This window comes from Arachis ipaensis, chromosome B2 (assembly GCF_059453495.1).
Source record: "Arachis ipaensis isolate K30076 ecotype BB chromosome B2, ASM5945349v1, whole genome shotgun sequence".
Lineage (NCBI taxonomy): Eukaryota > Viridiplantae > Streptophyta > Magnoliopsida > Fabales > Fabaceae > Arachis > Arachis ipaensis.
The window spans coordinates 77752442-77773197 of record NC_142437.1 but is presented as its reverse complement, the minus strand read 5'-3'; the positions used below and the strand labels follow the sequence as shown (position 1 = coordinate 77773197).

At 38.4% G+C, this 20756-nt stretch overlaps 1 protein-coding gene across 1 annotated transcript; it reads left to right on the top strand.

Moving 5' to 3' along the window:
• The first annotated feature begins 18796 nt into the window (after window positions 1-18796).
• Window positions 18797-19198, top strand: LOC148574490 (uncharacterized). The gene has a single exon (XM_088505903.1). It carries the CDS (start codon window positions 18797-18799, stop codon window positions 19196-19198), a length of 402 nt encoding a protein of 133 aa, XP_088362029.1.
• The last annotated feature ends 1558 nt before the right edge of the window (window positions 19199-20756 follow it).

Below are 20756 nucleotides of genomic sequence, written 5' to 3'. Positions count from 1 at the left end.
TGGATTCATCTTCGAAAGAAGACAGTTTTTTTGAATCTGAGTATACTTCTCACCATCGCTTATTAAAAACTATCTATTTATTTAAAGTTTTATATTATCATTTTAATGTAACTTTTTGTATGTGTTGCAGAGAAGAAGAAGAAATCGAGAAAACGCCACCAAAGAAAAGAAAACAACCACAGAGAGTGGCGAAAAACAAACCAAAATAAGGAAGATTGTTCTAACAGATTCGGAAAGCAAAACTGAATGTGAAGAATAGTAAGTTTCGGAAATGATTATTTTCTGTTCATTGCTACATTTATTTGAGGTTTATTTGGTTTAGTTTTGCTTGTATTTCCTGAAAATTGTTCATGTGTGCTTGTTAAGTTAATTACAACTCTAATATTTGTCTCCGATATACATTCGATGTGTGTTTCTTGATTGGCTCTGTTTGACTGCTTGTTTAAATCTGAAATAAATTTCTCTAATATTTTGTTTAACTGATATTTGTGTCCGGTTCATTTATTTTTTAACTATGGTTCATCCTGGTTTTAAGTGAAAACTTATTGTATAAATTTTTAGAAGTGAACAAGTAGAGGAGACGACTGATAAAAAAAAGAAAACAAATGTTGGAGCAGAAAAAAGAAAAAAGAACAAAGAGAAACAATGGTGGAGTTGAAAAAATAAATGTTGCTCTGGATGATTGTGACTCAATAGATGTGCGATATGATTTATTGCAGACGTAAGATTAAGTTTCTTATATAAAGTTCATTTTCTTTCTCTGCTAACTTTTCCTAAAACTTCATGTAATTTCTTTAGATTTATTGAATAATATTTATTTTTTGGCTTAGACTGCCGATTTTAAATTTGGGTAGCAAACCTGTGTTACAAACACAGACGAGCTCGGCATTGTCTGTAAATGTACCAAGCAACACCAAGTAATTCCTCTTAACTCTTATTTATATCTTGTGCTTTTAATTAGAATATTTTAGTTGATAATTTTAGTTTCGTATCTTTTTTCTTAGAAAAAATACCCCTGAAATCTCCGGTTACAATTTTTAGAACAAAAAATTGAATGAAAAATAGAGTTTGCTTGAGGTTCAAATATGGAGTAAATTCGATTCATTTATAGCTTTAATTGAAGTTCATTTGAATCCAAAAATATATTTGATGTGTTTTTAATCCTCTTCTTTTAATCTTGATTGATGATTTTAATTTGGTATCTTTTTTATTAGGAAAAACTTTTCCTAAAACTCCGGTGAGAGATTTTAGAAGAAAGAAACGACATAAAAAAAAGAAAAACTAGAGTATACAAATTCCAACTCTGTAAGTTGAAATATTTACATTGGTCTTTTAGATTTAGGTAATAATTTTTGTTTAATTAATTATACAAAATTTTTGTTTAATTTTCAGTAGCACTACACCTGATTCTCAACTATAAATCATTGTGGTTGGAGAAGAAACTCATTCTCAACCTCTGAATATGTGAGTTTTTCAATGTACAACTTTTAGTTTCTCAGTTTATATTCTAATCATTCAATATTAACTTCTTCCTTGTTACTTCCTTAGAGTTTCTATTACAGTGTCTCTTCCAAGTTCTCTTGTGGAAGAGATAATAAAAGATCAAAAGACCTTTATCTATGTCCCTTTGGAAAGTCAAACAGAAGCTTCTCCTATTAATGATTAAGTTGGACTTAAAATTATTTTTATTAGTTTTAATGGTATAGAATACTAATTTCAAGTCATTATTGAACTCTTTTTTGTTTAATGCAACAGCTCTCCAAAACCACAACAGCAACCCTGCGAAGAACTTCCAGCAAGACAATCAGAACAAGAAGCACCTCTTAATGTGTAAGTTTTACTTAAAATCTTTTTTATTAGTTTTGATGGTATATAATAATAATTTCGGTTTATTTCATAGTTTATTTGAGGTTCATTTGAATCCAGAAGTGAATTCAATGTATTCTTCTTGATGATTGAGTTTTTTTTACTGCTAGTTCAAATATGAAGTAAATTCGGTTCATTATTCGACTATTTTCTGTTTATTACAGCTGCCCTCTAGAACCCTAACACTAGGCCTGCGAAGAACCTTCCGCAAGGCAAACAGATCAAGAACCTCCATAAAATGTGTAAGTTTTAATTAATCATAATACTTTTTGGTTATTAGTTAAAACTTTTCTTTGTCGTCTTGTGTAAGAACCGGAGTTTTTCACGTAAAACTATTTTAATAAAATAATAATTTTAAGTGCCTGAGATAGATTCAAAATTTAGAAGTTTTAATTTGAAAATATAAATGTGAAATTTGATTTTAGTGAATTTTTTCGAGTTGGAAAATGTATCTTTTTCAAAAGATTTTTGTAAAAATGCGTACTGGCGCTTAAGCTGGGAGTACCGGCTCTAGTCTGTCCAGTATCGCGTATTTTGGGAGAATAAGATTTTGAAAAATTGATTTATTGTTTTGAAAGGATAAAAATAATTTAGAATTGAAAACCGGGCACTAATCTTAAAGGTTTAAGCCCAAAGTGGGCTAAACGAACCAAAAATGCTAACGGATTGGACCGGGTCAAAACCGGGCCTAAGGCCCAACATATATATGCTCATTTAATGAGCATTCAGCTCATTCTTGCCTTCATATGATGAGAGGGGCACTGAAAAGAGAGAAGAGATGAAGAAGAAAGTGCACTATTCACCTCCTCCTTCTTTTGGCCATAACTTGAGCTACGAACCTCCGATTGACGAGCTGTTTACGGCCACGCGAAGCTCTTATCGAGCTCTTCCTTTCTATCTAGGTTTTGCTGGTAAGATATCAAAGCTTAAGCACCAGTTTCCTGCCCTAACTTCTGCATTTTTGGGGATTTGATTTTTGAGTAGATTTTGTGGTTTTGCTTGTTTAGGTGATCTTTTGTAGCGAGTAATTGTTGGATTTTACCCCTAATCTCGTTGGATAAGGTAAGGTTTCACTAAACCCTTGTGTTTAGTTGTTTTGTGTATCTTAGGTTTTGATTTTGATATTATATATATATATATATAATGTTAGATTGAGTTTTGGGTGTTTGTTGGAGTTGGTTGAGGTTTGGATCAAGTTTGGTGGCTTCGTTTTGGTGTTTGGTGCGTTTAGAAATCGGCCAAGGTATGGTTTTGGTTTTCTTTATGTAATATGTAATGTTTCTGGACACTTAGGCTAGTTGACCTTAAGATAGGATTGAATTATGTATGTGGCATGTGAGTTGTGATGAAGATTTTATGAGTTGTGTATGTTAGAATTTGATTATGAGGTTGATGAGAAAATTGATGATTAGTGTTGTTGATGTGGATTGATTGATGTTGTAGTGGTGTTGTGTGGAAGAAATTGGAATAATAATGATAATGATTATATGATTTGATAATGACTGTTGGTATTTTTAATGATTATGAAGTTTGATGATGAATGTGAGATTTATTATTGTTGATGAAGGTTTGTTGATATGGTTGATGATTGATGATGAATATTAATGCTGTTGATAATTGGAGATGAGTGTTTAAGGAGTTGATAAATTGAGATATTATAAATGTTGAGAATTATTATGGTTGTTGAGAGTTGTTGGTATTGTTGATGAGAGATAATAAATCATGAAAATGTTATTGAGGAATGAGGAAGAATTAGGAGTGTTTATGATGATTTTATATGTTGGAGATTAATGATTTTGATGGTGTGGATTAATGTAAATGGGAGGTTATTGATGGTTAAGTTTAAGGAATGAGTGGTATAGACTTTGTGTTGTTTTGGTAGTAATTTAATTGTGGGTAGTTTGGTTTTGAAATGAGAGTTTTGGTGAAAATAAGTTTTTAAGGTTTTTGGTAAAAACGGATTTTTGGTGAACTTTGACGGATCATAACTTGAGCCTCGGTTTTCAAAATTTGTTGGAATTTGTTTAGAATTAAAGTTCATTGAAAAATCTTAAAATTGATATAAAGTTTGTGAAATTTGGATTTTTGTAGAGGGAGTTATGATCATTCAAAGTTTGGTGTCAAAATCTGAAATTCTGCAGAGTTGCAGAATTTTGTGATTTCTGGTATGTGCGCACGCACACCCCTGCAAAAATTTAAACCTGTGCGCACGCACACATAGGGGAAGGCTTCCTATTTAAAGCACTAGCAAAGCTTGTGGGCGCACACAATCAATGAAGATTTACAACATGTGCGCACGCACACGTTGGGGAAGGCAGTCTGTTGGGGGCGCTAGCACAGCTTGTGTGAGCGAACAGAATTGTGAAAAATTTCACTTGTGCGTATACACACCCCTATGCGTAAGCACACGTTTTAAAAATCTCCCTGAGCGCGCGCATGTACACCTCTGTGCGTACATACACGTCCTGTTTTATAGCTTAAACTTTGTTTTTAAACTATTTCACTTTTTCAACAAGATTGTATACTTCTATGACACCATTTTAAAACTCTTGGGCTTATTTTTGGGCATTAAAACTTGGGAAAGGCCTTAGTAGAATTTATTTGGTATTTCTTTGAAAAGTTAGAGAACGGAAATTTAGGTTTCTAGTGTAATGAGGATGAGTTTAGTTGAGAGAGAAGGAAGAGTAGTGAACTTGGTGAATACTGATGATGAGTTGGAAAACTAATGTACTAATGAGTTCGGAATGGAATTAAGAACTGATGATGGTTATTATGAGCTTGATGGATATTGAAAGAAAGTGTGACAGGCACTATATCCTTGGAATGTTGAGAATTGATAAATGAAAGTGTTTTTAGATAAGAAATGGTGATGACTGGTGATGTTTTGAAGTCGATGGACAGTGGTTGAGATGAGTCAAGGACTCGGAGTTGAAATGATGGAATTATTGGAATATATGAGAGTGTGCAGGGCCTATATCCCTGGCGTAGCAGATTCCTCTGCTGCATGAGTATATGTTGTTGAGAGTGTGTAGGGCCTATATCCCTGGTGTAGCAGATTTCTTTGCTGCATGAGTAGTTGTTGTTGTTGTTTCCTTCTCTGATGCATGAAGTTTGTAGGGCCTATATCCCTGGTGTAGTAGACTCCCTACTATATGAGTGTGCAGGGCACTATATCTCTGGCGTAGCAAGTTCGTTGCTGCATGAGTGTGCAAGGCACTATATCCCTGGCGTGGCAGAAAAGGCTACATCCGGGAGGATATGTCGGGTTGGCATTTACGGATCGATAAGTGATATCACGAGCTAATAGGACAAGCATTCATCATATGCATCTTCTATGTGCTTGTTTGCTTTGATTACTTGAGTTTTCCTAATTGTATAATATGCCTACTTGCTTCTTGGATTAATTGTGATATATGATTATTACTTGTGTATTACTTGTTTGCATTAATTGTGATTGTCTGGTACTGAGGAGGTTAGGTAGGCGATGGCGATGGGATCGCACGGAGGTTAGGTTGGCAAAAGCTGTGGGATACAACGGTGTGATTAGTATTAGTTAGAATTTTTCCTAAGTTTAGATAACCCTGTTTAATGTTTATGGTATAAGTTATTTATTTTATTCTAAGCTTGAATATCCGTACTTGATGTGAAGTTCTAGGATTGCCTTCGGCGTCTCGGAGCCTTACATCTTACATATTGGGCACTGTTACCATACTGAGAACCTCTGGTTCTCATTCCATACTTTGTTGTTGCTTTTCAGATGCAGGTTACAAATCCCCCTCGGTAAGATTGCGGATATGGTGACAGAGCGGAGTATGGTTCCTCCTTGGTTTATTTCTATTTTACTTTGTTGTCGTTACTCTCACCTCTCTTTGTATATTTATCTTTATGGCCTTAGAGGCTTACTTGAGAGATAAGTTGTATAAGCTGTTTTAACTTGAAAACTTTGTATTTTTCTGTTTGTAACTAGTCGGCTTAAACTCCGCAAGCTGCGGCTAGTTCCCTATGATTATTATACTCTTATATTTATATATGTTCTATTATCTTGCATCTATACCTTGTGTCTTGTGTGTTAGCTTCGTGTGAACGTTTCACGCTTTTATAATTCTCTTTTTGAGCTTAATCCATCATCGGGCTTCTAGAATATATTATTTCTTTCTATATAAATATGTATAAGCCTTAGAATTGTCGTAATCTTTGATTAACCTTTGCTTTACGGCTAGATGTAAGGCTTAGGGTAATTAGGGTGTTACATCTTGCAGTTCTCCCCATCCTCAACATTGAAAAGATGATGTACCTTCCTTCAGCCTTAGCATAAGTCCCCCAATCTCTCAAACAATTCTCCCAATTTCTCAACCAACAGTAACACAACTTCAAATGTTGGCAGATGCGGTGATGGATGCTGGAGTGACAACAGCATTAAAATTTGCTGAGGGAACTAGTGCGGAGCAGATTTTGAGCATCCTTGAAAGGTACAAGACTCTGGAAAAAGAAAAAAAATAATAGAGGAGCTGAGGGAGAAATGTTATCAATGGATGACCCAATTAAAGGTTTACAAAGATACAACCAATGAGTATGACACGATACTCATGTTGGACCATGAAGCGCATTTGGAGGGGGCTAGATTGCACTTCATGTCTCTAACACTCGGACAAGATGTCGAAAATACGGTAAATTCTTTGCCTATTACATTAACATTAATGATTTTTCTAAAAACTTTTATACCCATATATCTAATAAATTTTCTTCCTATAGGTGGTCAATGCAATGTGTATGCTTCTCAATGAAAGAAAATGTCGCCGATTTGAGGAAGAAGTATAATGTGTACCGACAGATATTGTGGTAAGAAAAATTTTTTATTTCTTAAGTAATTTATTAGTTTTGATAAATAATTTGGTTCATCTGATAGTTTAATTGAGTTCATTTGCATGAAGAAATAAATTAAAAATGTGTTTTTCTTGCTGATTAAATGTTTATGAATTTTTGTTCAAATCTAAATCGAATTCGGTTCATTTGGGAATTGAGTTAGGTTCACTTGACACTACTACTAAGTGTTCACCAAATCTGTTATTCCTTAAGAAATTTGGTTCATTTGCTTGTCTATTCAGTTCATTTGTGATTTAACTGAGGTTCATTTTGTAGAATATAATGTTGGGATTCTATAAGGAGAAATACATTGATTCAAACACCAAGGAAGCCTACCGGATCACTTAATATAAGGACTACCTCTCATTTCTTGACAAAAGAAAACTGGCGGTGCATCCATTTGTAAGTTGTCATTTCTAAAACTTCTTTAATAATTCTGTCGCTTGCTATTATTTAGACTGAAATATTCTATCATTTTCCAAAACCTCAACTGTTTATATCAGTTTGCCATGGAGGACATTGGTGGTTGTGGATTTTCGATGTTAAGAAGAAGGCCTTCTATGTGCTTGACCCCATCAAGAAAAAGAAAAATGAAATACCTCAATCAAGAATAACTTTAAACAAATTTGTTGTAAGTTATTTACATAATACATATTTATGTTGTAAATTATCTTGTATTTCTAGCCATTATCAATCACTTTTGTATCCTTTTCAGGGGTTAATAGTATCCCAGATGGGGATTTATGCTGGGGCAGAACCTTTGATGGAGGATGAAGAGGGCGTTGAAGCACCGTATATCACGATCAGCGGTCAATGAACATTGTAAATATAAATCTTTCTTTGTTATAGTGCTTTTATTAATATGTTTTATTGTGTCTCCTATTAATCATATTTAACTTTCTTATTTCTTTCTTAGTTATGATTACGATATATATGTGATGAAGTGGCTGGAAATAATTGATCCTAAAAAGATCAACAAAGGGAAGTATAAATGTAAAAGCTAGAAATAGATAAATAATTTCTAAAATAATTTATTTCGGTTTATTTCTTATTTCATTTGACTTCAAATTAAGCAATTTCTTCCACTTGTATTGTAGGAAGAAATAGATGCTTTCAAGCAAGAATGTGGTCCAACAATTCTCTTGCAAAGATAAATAAATATAGAAACAAAGTTATTGAGGCATCTGAAGCGATAAGACTCCCAAAGTCTTTCACTACCCCCTCAAGCTTTTTTTTGTAAATTCACATATAGGGATATAGAAAGTAAATAGGTTATAGTTTCTTTGACTTGGTGTAAAGAATTGTAATTAACACTATTTTGTTTAACTCGTTGTAAAAAAATAAACACTATGTTAATGTTAATGTATATATTTGTTGGAATCATCTGGGTTGCTATTTTGAATAAATCTAGGTTTACAGTGGATGGATTCAAATGTATTTATAAAACATCAAGAACTCCAAAAATACAAATGAACCAAAATTAATTCACTAAACGAACCAAAAAGAAAGTATATATTACTATTCAATTTCAAAAACACCTAAACTATTTCACATAATACAATTGCAGAAAGCTAATTTAAAAAATAAAAAAAGTGACTATTCAATTAAAACATATCATGAATCAAAATTAACCCTCCTAGAATTCAAATGAATCGAAATTTGGTCATACATGAATCAAAATTTATATTAATAAAAACTAAAGCTTCTATAATCCTCTCAGGAATAATTTATATCCTGTGCATCATAAAGGCTGGAGCTTGACTGAATTATTGATCCACCATCTAAAAGGTTCAACTGCAAAAAAGAAAATAAATCATATATTAGTAAAATACATAAACGAATTTTTCCCTAATCAAAAGCAAATCAATGTTACCTCGCTTAGAGGTGGCTTTTTCTTTTTCTTTGTTGCATTTGTGATCTTTTTTCCATATTTGATCCCAATTTGTTATTGGGATGGCCTCTTATTCTAACACGTGGGAAGAATTGAAGGTCGTTAACATCACTCAACGTCGCATCTTCGTGAGATAACAAAATTTTACCTTTACTTTTTGCTTGATATTCTTGCATCTCCGCCATGACATTATCAAAAGCCCAGTGCAAAATTCCAATTAGCTCCTCGGATTCTGACACAAATTTGCAAATATTGTGTGACCAAAATACCAAATTGTCAAATCTCTAGCTTCTCGGCTCCAATAGAGGCTCGTGTTGGCTGCTCTAGATATGTGTGTGCCTCTTCTTTATGTTCTTACTCCAGCGTTCCAGTATATATTTTGGTGCCACTTTATCTACTCGCTCAAAGCTTAAGACACTCAGAGAATGACGGCAGAGCATATCCCTTGACTCAAACAACAAGCACTGGCACTTTACTTCTCATGATACTACGTCATAGGTAACAAAAAATTTGTTGAATGTGGAGTTAAAAACCTGCTCTACAACTTCGAATATCATAAAACCTAGAGTGGAATGTATTGATCTTGTGATGTAATTCACCTTTCCTCTGAATTGTGCTTGAACTTTTCTGAACTTCTCGTAAGTATACACGTGCTGAAATTGAGCCTCTATTCCTGATTTTGTTGTACACGGTATCACGGTGTGAAAATCTGTAGCATCAAATTCTCTCTCTTTTTGCCCTCTGCTTGCTAGGCAATTATCGTATTGCTTCACAAATTGAATCAAGGAGCTATTGCATGTGATAAACTTGTTAAAATATTCATGCATGCTCTCGCTCCTTTGTGTGCTTCTCATCCTGACCCAAAAGTGGTGATCTAGATAAACTAAATCCATAAATGGTGATCTTCAAATAGCTCTGCAGAATGAATCGAAAATAGACGCAATGATGAACTGAAAGTTATACACATTTTCACTGAAAAGGTGACAGTATCAAATAATTTGAATTAAAATCTCAGTTACCTGAAAGCCACTTATTGTCACAAACACCGTACTTTGTGACAAAATCATTCTAATTTTTGTCGAATGCGTCTTTTGTAAACGAGTTCCAAATGACATGGCTCATCTCTTGTTCGATTTTTTTGTGTCGCTTGTACCCATTTAATTTGCTTGGGATCTTCTTTATGATGCGCCAAATACACCATCGGTAAATTGTTGTTAGCATACACATCTCAATATCCCATTGCATCGATGCACATTGATCGGTAAGAATCCCTTTTGGTGCCTTCCCTCCCATGCAACGAAGCCAACATTTGAATAGCCATTTGAATGATTGGATGCCCTCATTTTTCATCAAAGCACATCTGAGAAGTGTCGATTGACTGTGGTGATTCATGCCCATAAAAGAACCAAAAACTAGATTGTACTTGCATAAATGGACACTCTCACACATTTATGAACTGAAATGTACAAGCTGTGTGAACTAAAATTATATCGTAGTGAATCGAATACCTGTTTGTGTTATTAGTGGTATCAAATGAAACAACATCTCCAAAATACTCGGATGCAGCCCTTGTAACACCCTACCACACAGAGCCTTATGCATAAGTCATAAGACAGAGGTGGCGAGGTATTACAACCTCTAAAAATATAATAATAATAATAATAATAATAGTAAAAAGGTTTTATAACTAGGAGCCTTTGAGAAAAAGGGTAAAAAGCAAAATCGTTAAACAGAAAAGCACAACATTCACGAATGTGATAACGTACACAAAACGAGGTAAAGGATAAGCTAACACGAGTATATGTACAAAAGAGTGCCAAAAATACAAATATCAAAGCTCAAGACTCGGTTTGCGAAGATAACCGATCCAAGCATAGAAGTATACATACATATATAAAATAGGAGGACCTAAAATGAAACCCAAAAGACAAGATACAGAATCTGTAAAATAACCTCTAAGAGGAGTTAATACAGTATATATATAAACAGTGGAGATAATAAGTATCTATGCAGGTACATATAACTAAAATAGAGTCCCAAGAGCTAAGGATCTTTACTAAATCAGAATCTTCTAGCATGCCTCAGTGAGGAGCCTCACTTCCTGCATCTGAAAACCACAAAATCTGCATGGGTGAGAACCGGGGGTTCTCAGCATGGTAACAGTGCCCACATATTTAACATATAATGTCCTGGAAAAACCGAAAGCATTCCTAGAACTTCCAACAGACAATTAAAGCTTACAAAATTAACTAAACCATGGGAAAGAAAACTAGGCAACTAACTAAGGATCTTCGGTCTAACTAAAACTCCCTTTTCCAACTCCTCCGAACCTCCCAACCACCACCGGTAATTTGATATTGCAAACACAATTATGTCAAGCAAGGAAATTACAAATAGGAAGTAGATACAACAGTTAAACAAGTAGCAAGTATTTATGCAGTCAATTAGGCATTCCAAACAAATCACACCAAACAAACATATAAATGCATATGATGCATGCCTGTCCTAGTGGCTGATGAGTTTCATCTGTCAGTTATAAAGCCAACCCGACAAGTCCTGGTAGCTAACCATTGGGCTATCCCTCTGTCGTGCATCCCCAACTCGAGTTATTCACAAACATAATCATAATCACATACAACACCCACACTGGTGTTTATCCACGGGGGCGAGCTCATCCGAAACTTTCACAGTGTCCGGCCACACTTACTACATAGGGTCAACAGAGTATCGAGTCTCAACCTGGAGCACATGGTGGCTAGCCACTGCTTTCACCCAGGAAAACTCGTATCTCAGATATTTGGAAGTGCAACAATCACATTATCAGTCAACAAGCATATATGCATACATACTCAGCCATAATCAACATTATTACAGCCATTCGACTCATAATACAATCCACAACCAGTCATAATTCATCAACAAATACAGCCCTTCAGCTTATGGCATATACAACACTTCCACCATCATCCTCAACAACTCATACAATCATCATTAATCATGTTTCATCAGTAATTCTCACTTTACTTCATCCACAAGTTACCTCATTTCCTAGCTTCTTCTCATTACTAGGCATACTATAAAGTTTTAAGACAAAAAGGATGAAAATGGAGGCTTAGAGGTTTGAAATTTGGCTTTAAAAACATAAAACTCATGTTTGCTGAAAATAGGATCACGTGCACGCGTGGGTGCACGTTTGGACCAAGACGCGTACGCATAGCTCTCCTCGCGTACTGATAAACCCCATTTTGAGGGTTTATCTTGTATCGATTTCAGGGGTTTTATCAATGATTCCACACGCTTTTCATGTGAAAATACAAGACTTTGTGTTCCTTTCCTAACTTTTGCCTCATGGATGAAAACATGCTTATTTTGCACTAAATTAGATACATTTCTAATCTTCTCTTGATGCCGTTCGATGCCATGACCTGTGTGTTAAGTGGTTTCAGAATATAGGGCAGGGATGAACCGGAAGAGAGAAGGAGAATGAGCGCGAAGGAAAGGAGCATGAGAAAGTGAGCTTTGGAAACTTCAGCAAGGGCGCGTGCGCGTACTTGGCGCGCCCGCGTGGATTGCGCAGCTAGAAGTCAAAGCCAGAAGCCAAGCCACGAGCCGGCTTGTGTAGCGGCTAGGCCATAACCCCCATGGGCGCGCACACGTACGCTGCGCCTCCGCTCACATTGCAAGATGCCCCAGTGGCGCGCACGCGTGCTTTGCGCGTACGCGCCGATGCTCGAACATGATTTTTTTTAGAAGTCACGTGACCTGGGCGTGGAGACAGTTGGAGATCTCATCTTGGGGGAAGTGCCTTGGCGGGAAGAGCTTAAGAAGACCAAGGGTTGAAGGGTTAAGGACTTTTGGCTCATTTTTAGATGGTTCTAGATTTTTTGGCTATTGTTAGTTACACTCTTGGGTAGAGAGAGAGGGAGATTCCAAGCTCTCACTAGGGTTCATCTTCATCCATTTTCTGAATTTCCAAATCACACTTTGGTGAGATCCATTGCAATTCTCAATTCATTTGTTCATGTTATAGATCTTCTTCTCCAATCTCAATTAGTGCTTGTAATTGCTCAATCCTCATAGATCCTAGATTCAACTTTGTAGTTTTAGATTTTTTTCAATTTCTTGAGAAGTTCATTTCCATTGTTGTTCTTTGTTAATTGTTGTTAGTTTCTTGTGTTGAAGCACTTTCAATTCTACTTCCTTCTCATTTTTTTACTATGCCTTTTATCCTTGCTCATCAATTGTTTGATAAAATGCCAACATTAGTTATGGAGTAAAAGTTTCTTACTTGGCATAGGGTTTGAGTCATTAGAAAGAGTTGAATAGTTTATGTCAATTGTTGATTTGGAATTAGAAATTGCTAATTGACTTGGAGTGCACTAAAGCTAGATTTCCCTAAGGTGAAAACTAGGACTTGTGACTCAAGTTAGTTACTCTCATTTGACTTTTCTCTATACCTAGGGGTTAACTAAATGAAGCAAGGCCTAATTGTTGTCATCATTGACGGGACTATAAGGATAGAATTTCTAATGCCAACCCTAAGCCAAGTCTTTTATAAATTGATTGCTTGTTTGCCATTTATTTTGCTAAACCTTCAAAAGAACCACAACAAGGCTTCCTAATCGATAAGATGCATGCTCTAGAAATTCCAAGGGAGGACGACTCGGGGGACTAGTACTCTCGGTTATAGATTGTAGGATTGTTTGATGCGAAGTTTGAATGTCGATTAGACTATACTCACGATTATATCCGTTATTGAATTCTATATCGGCATGATAAATTTCGTTTATCAAAATAGCGCCGTTGCCGGGGATATTGCTTAGTGTGCCATGTTATTACTTAGAGTAGTTATGTGTGCATGTATATAGTTGCATCTTTTTGTGATTCTTTGTTCAAGTGACTAACCCCTCATTGTTACCATGAATTTCACTTCCCCTTCATTGCATGACGCGTTCACAACCGAATCCGAGCTTAGTCCCCTTTGATCCGGAAATAGAACGAACTTTGTTTCATATTAGACAAGTTCGGAAGCGGTTAAGGTTTGGACAAGGTGAAGAGGTCTTCACCACCTCAACCACCTTACTAAAAGTGAACATTGAACCGTCACTCAACGAAGGCAATAATCATTCTCCCATCGAAATCACTAACAATTCTTTTCTTGTTTTAGGTACTAACGCCATGGATGCTCCGAGGAGAGTTACTATCAAGGAAGCGGGTGCACCGGATTATGTCCTTCAACCTCTTCATGTAACTCACCCCAATTTGAATGCAAACTTTGAACTCAAGACCGCTTTGATCAACCTCCTACCCAAATTTCATGGGCTTCCCGCACAAGACCCTATTCGACATCTCAAAGACTTTCATCGTATATGCTCAACAACTAGACGGGAAGGATCCGATGAGGTTGCTATATGGTTGTTTGCTTTCCCTTTCTCTCTTGAGGACAAGGCTAAAGAATGGTTCTACACCTTATCTAGTGAAGTCACCTCCGATTGGGACTTGCTTAGGCGAGGATTCTTGGATAAATTCTTGCCCCCGGAGAAGATGGATAGGCTAAGGAAGGAAATGTCTTGTATTGTACAAGGTGAAACGGAACCACTGTACGAGTATTGGGAACGGTTTCGTAAGCTACTAGACGCATGCCCTAATCACATGCTTGACACTCAAGTATTGCTTGGATACATATGTCAAGGGATGCGAGAACAAGATAGAACCCTCTTGGACACCTCTAGCAATGGTTCTTTGTCTAAATATAAAACAGCGGAGGAGGCATGGCAACTTATCATTGACTTAGCCGAATCCAATCAACATATGAGACGAAGAGTCAACCGCCCAAGAACCGTGAATGAGGTATCCACTAGTAGTGAAACCACCGCTCTAACCAAATCCTTGAGCGAAATGACATCCGTCTTGAGGTAACTCCAATTGAGCCAACAACAACCACAACAACCTCAACCTCAACCTCAACCATATCAACAACACTCTCCACCCCCTCAACAACACAATCAACAATTGGTCCCTCAAAAAGTGTGTGGCATTTGTTCTTGCTATTCCCACTACACGGATGAGTGCCCAAGCCTTCAAGAGGACAACACTTTGGCGGCTACCCACAATTTCTATGACCGCCCAAATCAAGGGTACGACCAAGGTGGTAATCCTAACCAAGGGCACCCTTATCAAGGAGGAAGCTACAATCAAGGGAGTGGGTACCACAATCAAAATTGGAGAGACAATCACCAACAAGGAAATAGGGACAACAACAACAATGGAGGAGGTCAAAGATGGAACAACAATTCACAAAACCGGCCACCATACAACCAACAAAACCAACAAAGAAACTACCAAACATACCAACCACCATATCAAAGACCACCACCCAACCAATCACAAGCTCCTCAACTTACATATCCAACCGCCCCCTCCAACCAAGATGAAACACTCTGGACCATCATCCAAGGCCAAAAGGAACTACAAAACACACTTGCTTCCGGTCTCATCGGCCTCACCTCTACACTACAAGCTCTTCTTGCACGAATGGACACATCATCAAATCCCACTCCTCAACCCCCAATCCAAAGCGTCATCCCCTCTCAACCTCAACCCAATCCTAAGGGGGGCATCAATGCCATCACCCTGAGATCCGGAACACAATTAAAAGAGAAGGGAGCAAAGGATTCAAATCCCATCACAATCACTCAAGAGGAGGAGAGAATAGATATAGAAGAGGTAGTGGAAAAGGAGACACCACAAGTCATAGTTGAGGATGAAACTCAACCAACAAAAGAGACCCCCAAGACTAAGAGAACCTTGGAAGAAGAAATTGCTCAACCACTCCCATTTCCAACACTTGTAAAGAAAGCTAGGAAGCGCATAGAACTCGACCCCAAAATGGTAGAAATGTTCAAGAAAGTTGAGGTAACCATCCCCCTCTTTGATGCTATCCATCAGGTTCCTAGATATGCAAAATTCCTTAAAGATCTATGCATGAACAAGGATAGAATTCTTGAATTAGAAACCATCCCATTGGGGAGTTCTATTTCCGCTTTAATGGGAGCATTGCCCGAGAAGTGTGATGATCCGGACCCTTGTATGGTCACTTGCACCGTTAATGGAGTTCAATTCGTAGATTGTATGTGTGACCTCGGAGCATGTGTTAGCATCATGCCTCTCTCCGTCTACCGGGTATTGAAGTTACCACCACTAAAAAGGTCGACGGCGAGATTTGTCCTAGCGGATAAAAGCATAATAACCGTGACGGGTGTTGCGGAAGATGTATTGGTGAATATCAAAGGGTTGGTATTTCCGATTGACTTCTATGTCCTTGAAATGCCATCAAGTGAAACCGAGAGAGCATCATCCATCCTACTTGGAAGACCATTTTTGAGAACTTCTAGATTTAAGCTAGATGCTTACACGGGAACATACTCATTTGAGATAGATCCGAGAGTCGTAAGTTTTAGCCTAGAAGAAGCAATGAAGCATCCACCGAAAAATCACTCTCTATTCCGGTGTGACCCAATTGACAACATTGTTGCCGAAGTGTACCTTGCAAAGTTAGATGAGAAGTACATGATTGAAGAGGCAAATGAAGATCCAAGCAAATTAAACACCACACACCATACAAATCATCCGGAAACTCAAACATCAAATCATGACAAAAAGATGGAATTGAAGCCACTACCCCCCCACCTAAGGTACTCATATCTTGATGAAGCCCAAAAGCTCCCCGTGATAATCGCACAAGAGCTAACTCCTCAACAAGAAGAAAAGTTGCTAGAGGTATTGAGAAAAAATAAAAGGGCAATCGGGTGGAGTTTGGCGGATCTAGTGGGAATAAGCCCCCAAGTATGCGAGCACCGCATATTCCTTGAAGAAGGAGCAAGACCGGTCCGACAACCTCAAAGGAGACTTAATCCAACCATTCTTGAGGTGGTGAAAAAGAGGTCACTCGGCTACTTGAAGCGGACATCATCTATCCTATCTCGGATAGCGAATGGGTAAGCCCGGTCCAAGTGGTGCCAAAGAAATCCGGGGTGACCACAATCAAAAATGAAAGCGGTGAACTTATAGCAACAAGAGTGCAAAATTCTTGGAGAGTATGCATAGACTACCGAAGGTTGAATGTGGCCACAAGAAAAGACCACTTCCCACTATTGTTCATCGATCAAATGCTTGATCGACTAGCTGGTAAATCATATTATTGCTTTCTTGATGGTTACTCCGAATACTTCCAAATACACATTGCTCTAGAGGACCAAGAAAAAACAACATTTACTTGCCCCTTTGGAACGTATGCTTACAAACATATGCCATTTGGCCTATGCAACGCACCGGCAACGTTTCAAAGATGCATGATGAGCCTATTTGCGGACTTTCTAGAGCAATGTATGGAAGTCTTCATGGACGACTTTAGCGTGTACGGTGATTCATTTGATCATTGCTTAGGTAACCTTGAAAAAGTCTTAGAGAGATGCACCAAAACAAACCTTGTCTTAAATTTTGAAAAGTGTCATTTCATGGTCAAACAAGGCATTGTTTTGGGGCACATAGTTTCAAAAGAAGGCATCTCCGTAGATCCGGCAAAAATAAATGTCATATCTAGTTTGCCTTACCCCTCCTCCGAGAGGGAAGTCCGCTCTTTTCTTGGACATGCAGGATTCTACCGGAGATTCATCAAAGACTTTAGCAAGGTAGCCCTACCTCTCTCTCGACTACTGCAAAAGGACACTGAATTTGAGCTAAGAAAGGAATGTATGGAAGTATATGACAAACTTAAAGTGGCTTTGACACAAGCTCCTATTGTGCGAGGACCGAATTGGGCTCAACCATTTGAAATCATGTGTGATGCTTTGAATTATGCGATAGGAGCCGCGTTAGCACAACGCGAGGGTAAGATTCCCTATGTCATAGCTTATGCTTCAAAGACACTAGACAGAGCCCAATCCAACTACACTACTACCGAGAAGGAACTCTTAGCTATTGTTTTTGCTTTGGACAAGTTCCTAGCCTATCTTCTTGGTTCCAAGGTAGTAGTGTTCTCGGATCACGCGGTACTAAAGTATTTGTTGGCCAAAAAGGAATCAAAACCGAGATTAATTTGTTGGGTGCTTTTGTTACAAGAATTTGACTTGGAGATCAAAGATAGGAGTGGTTCCCAAAACTTAGTGGCGGACCATCTAAGTCGCCTCGAACACATAAACGACGACACCACTCCTATCAATGACTCCTTTCCTCTAGATAGTTTGCACGCAATCTCGGAAGTAGTTCCTTGGTATGCCCCAATAGCAAACTACTTGGTTTCACGCACCTTCCCTCCCAATCTCAACAAACATCAAAAGGATAAGCTGAAAAGCGAATCCAAATACTATGTTTGGGACGATCCCTATTTGTGGAGGTGTGGAGCGGACCAAATAGTGCGACGGTGCATACCTCAAACCGAATTCCAAGCAATCTTGGACGCTTGCCATTCTTCCGAAGGAGGTGGCCACTACGGCCCCCAAAGAATGGCAAGAAAGGTCCTTGATTGCGGATTTTGGTGGCCAACCCTTCTCAAAGATTCTTTCCTCTATTGCAAATCTTGTCCCCAATGCATTCGGTTTGGAAATATTTCTAAGAAGGACGAAATCCCCCAACAAAATATGCTTTTTTGTGAAATCTTTGATGTATGGGGAATCGACTTCATGGGACCATTTCCAAATTCCAATGGCTTTCTCTACATCTTATTAGCCGTCGATTATGTGTCAAAATGGGTGGAGGCAATCCCCACCCGGACGGATGATGCCCATGTTGTTTATTCTTTTGTGAGGAATAATATCATTTGTCGTTTTGGCTCCCTAAGAGCAATCATAAGTGATCAAGGATCCCATTTTTGCAACAAAAAAATGGACGGCCTCATGAGAAAGTATGGCATCATACACAAAGTTGCCATGGCCTACCACCCCCAGATAAACGGCCAAGCCGAGGTGTCTAACGGGGAAATTAAACATGTGTTGGAAAGGATTGTGAAGCCGAATAGGAAAGATTGGAGCGCTAAACTCTCCGATGCACTTTGGGCATATCGAACGGCTTACAAAACACCCATTGGCATGAGCCCTTTTAGACTTGTATATGGTAAAGCATGCCATCTACCGGTAAAAATCGAACACAAAGCTTTATTGGGCCATAAAGGAATGCAATATGAGTTTGGGTGGAGCCGGAGTAGAGAGAAAGCTTCAATTGGCGGAATTGGAGTGCTTGAGATTAGAAGCCTATGACAATTCTAGACTCTACAAGGAAAAGATGAAAGCCATTCATGACAAGAACATTAGGAGAAGGGAATTTGGACCCGGTGACCTAGTGCTCCTTTATAACTCAAGGTTGAGATTACTACCGGAAAAGCTTAGATCAAGATGGGATGGACCTTACCAAGTAGAGAAAGTAGAACCTTACGGGGTCTATCACTTGCGCCACCCATCAAGTCCGGACATTTTCAAGGTAAATAGGCACCGTCTCAAATTGTACCATGGTGAGCAAAGAAAGAACTCCAAGGAATTTGAAGTGTTCCTTTTGAGGGATGCATCTCTTGAACAAAAGCTTTGAGCTAGTGGACGTCCAACTTAAGGACGGTAAACAAAAGTGTTAGGTGGGAGACACCCCACCATGGTAAGATCCACCATTTGTACATAGCCATTGAATTCTTCTTTGATTGATACTTGCTTACTACTTGACTTCATGTTTGGTAGCTAGGTGATCGATGAAGTTGTAGCTAGATTTCGTTTCAAATTTTGTTTCATTTGTTGAGTTCATTTGGTACTTTATCATGTCAAACTATCCTTCTATAGTACCTCAAGTGGTTGTTTGGAGGGTTTGAATGCTGAAAGTGGTGCGAGAACATGCAACTTTGAAAAAAAGGCACCCTTCCGCGCGTGCGCGCACCAAACGCGCACGCGCCCATGAAGCATTCCCCACCATCCACGCGGACGCGCGATGTGTGCGGACGCGTGGATTGCAAGAAGTACCCCTCCATACATATTCCAGAGAGTTAGGCCACTCTCACGCCCGCACCATGCCTGAGGAACAGGCCGCTCACGCGTGCGCGCACAGGGCGCGTACGCACTCCTTGACGGATCCTCAGATCGACGCGCTAGCACACCTCGCGCGCGCGCCGCTGGTGCACGAAATTGTGATGTCCAGGCTCGAACAATCCCTGGTAATGGCTCCAAAGCTTGGTGCTTTGATCTTAATTCATAATTGTCACAACTTCGATACAACTAACCAGCAAGTGCACTGGGTCGTCCAAGTAATACCTTACGTGAGTAAGGGTCGAATCCCACGGAGATTGTTGGTATGAAGCAAGCTATGGTCACCTTGCAAATCTCAGTCAGGCGGATTTAAACATGATACTTTATTAGATTAAAATAAACAATAAAAGGGATAGAGATACTTATGTAGATTCATTGGCAGGGATTTCAGATAAGCGAATGGAGATGCTTTTCGTTCCTCTGAACCTCTGCTTTCCTGCTATCTTCATCCAATCAGTCTTACTCCTTTCCATGGCTGGCTGTATGCAAGGGCATCACCGTTGTCAGTGGCTACATCCCCTCCTCTCAGTGAATCATATGCTCACGCACCCTGTCACGGCACGGCTATTCATCTGTCGGTTCTCGATCATGCTGGAATAGGATTCACCCTCCTTTTGCGTCTGTCACTAACGCCCAACAATCGCGAGTTTGAAGCTCGTCACAGTCATTCAATCATTGAATCCTACTCAGAATACCACAGACAAGGTTTAGACCTTCCGGATTCTCTTGAATGCCGCCATCATTCTAGCGTACGCCACGAAGATTCTGGTTAGGAGATCTAAGAGATATTCATTCTAGCTTAATTCATGTAGAACAGAAGTGTTTGTCAGGCACGCGTTCATACGGGAGAAGGATGATGAGCGTCACACATAATCATCACCTTCATTACGTTCTTGGGTGCGAATGGATATCTTAGAAGCGAAATAAGAAGAATTGAATAGAAAACAGTAGTACTTTGCATTAATCTTTGAGGAACAGCAGAGCTCCACACCTTAATCTATGGAGTGTAGAAACTCTACCATTGAAAATACATAAGTGGAAGGTCCAGGCATGGCCGAGATGGCCAGCCCCCTAAA

Bases quoted from the DNA above. Each gene is read 5' to 3' on its own strand.
- LOC148574490 (XM_088505903.1), top strand. From the start codon at position 18,797: ATGAGTTTGGGTGGAGCCGGAGTAGAGAGAAAGCTTCAATTGGCGGAA.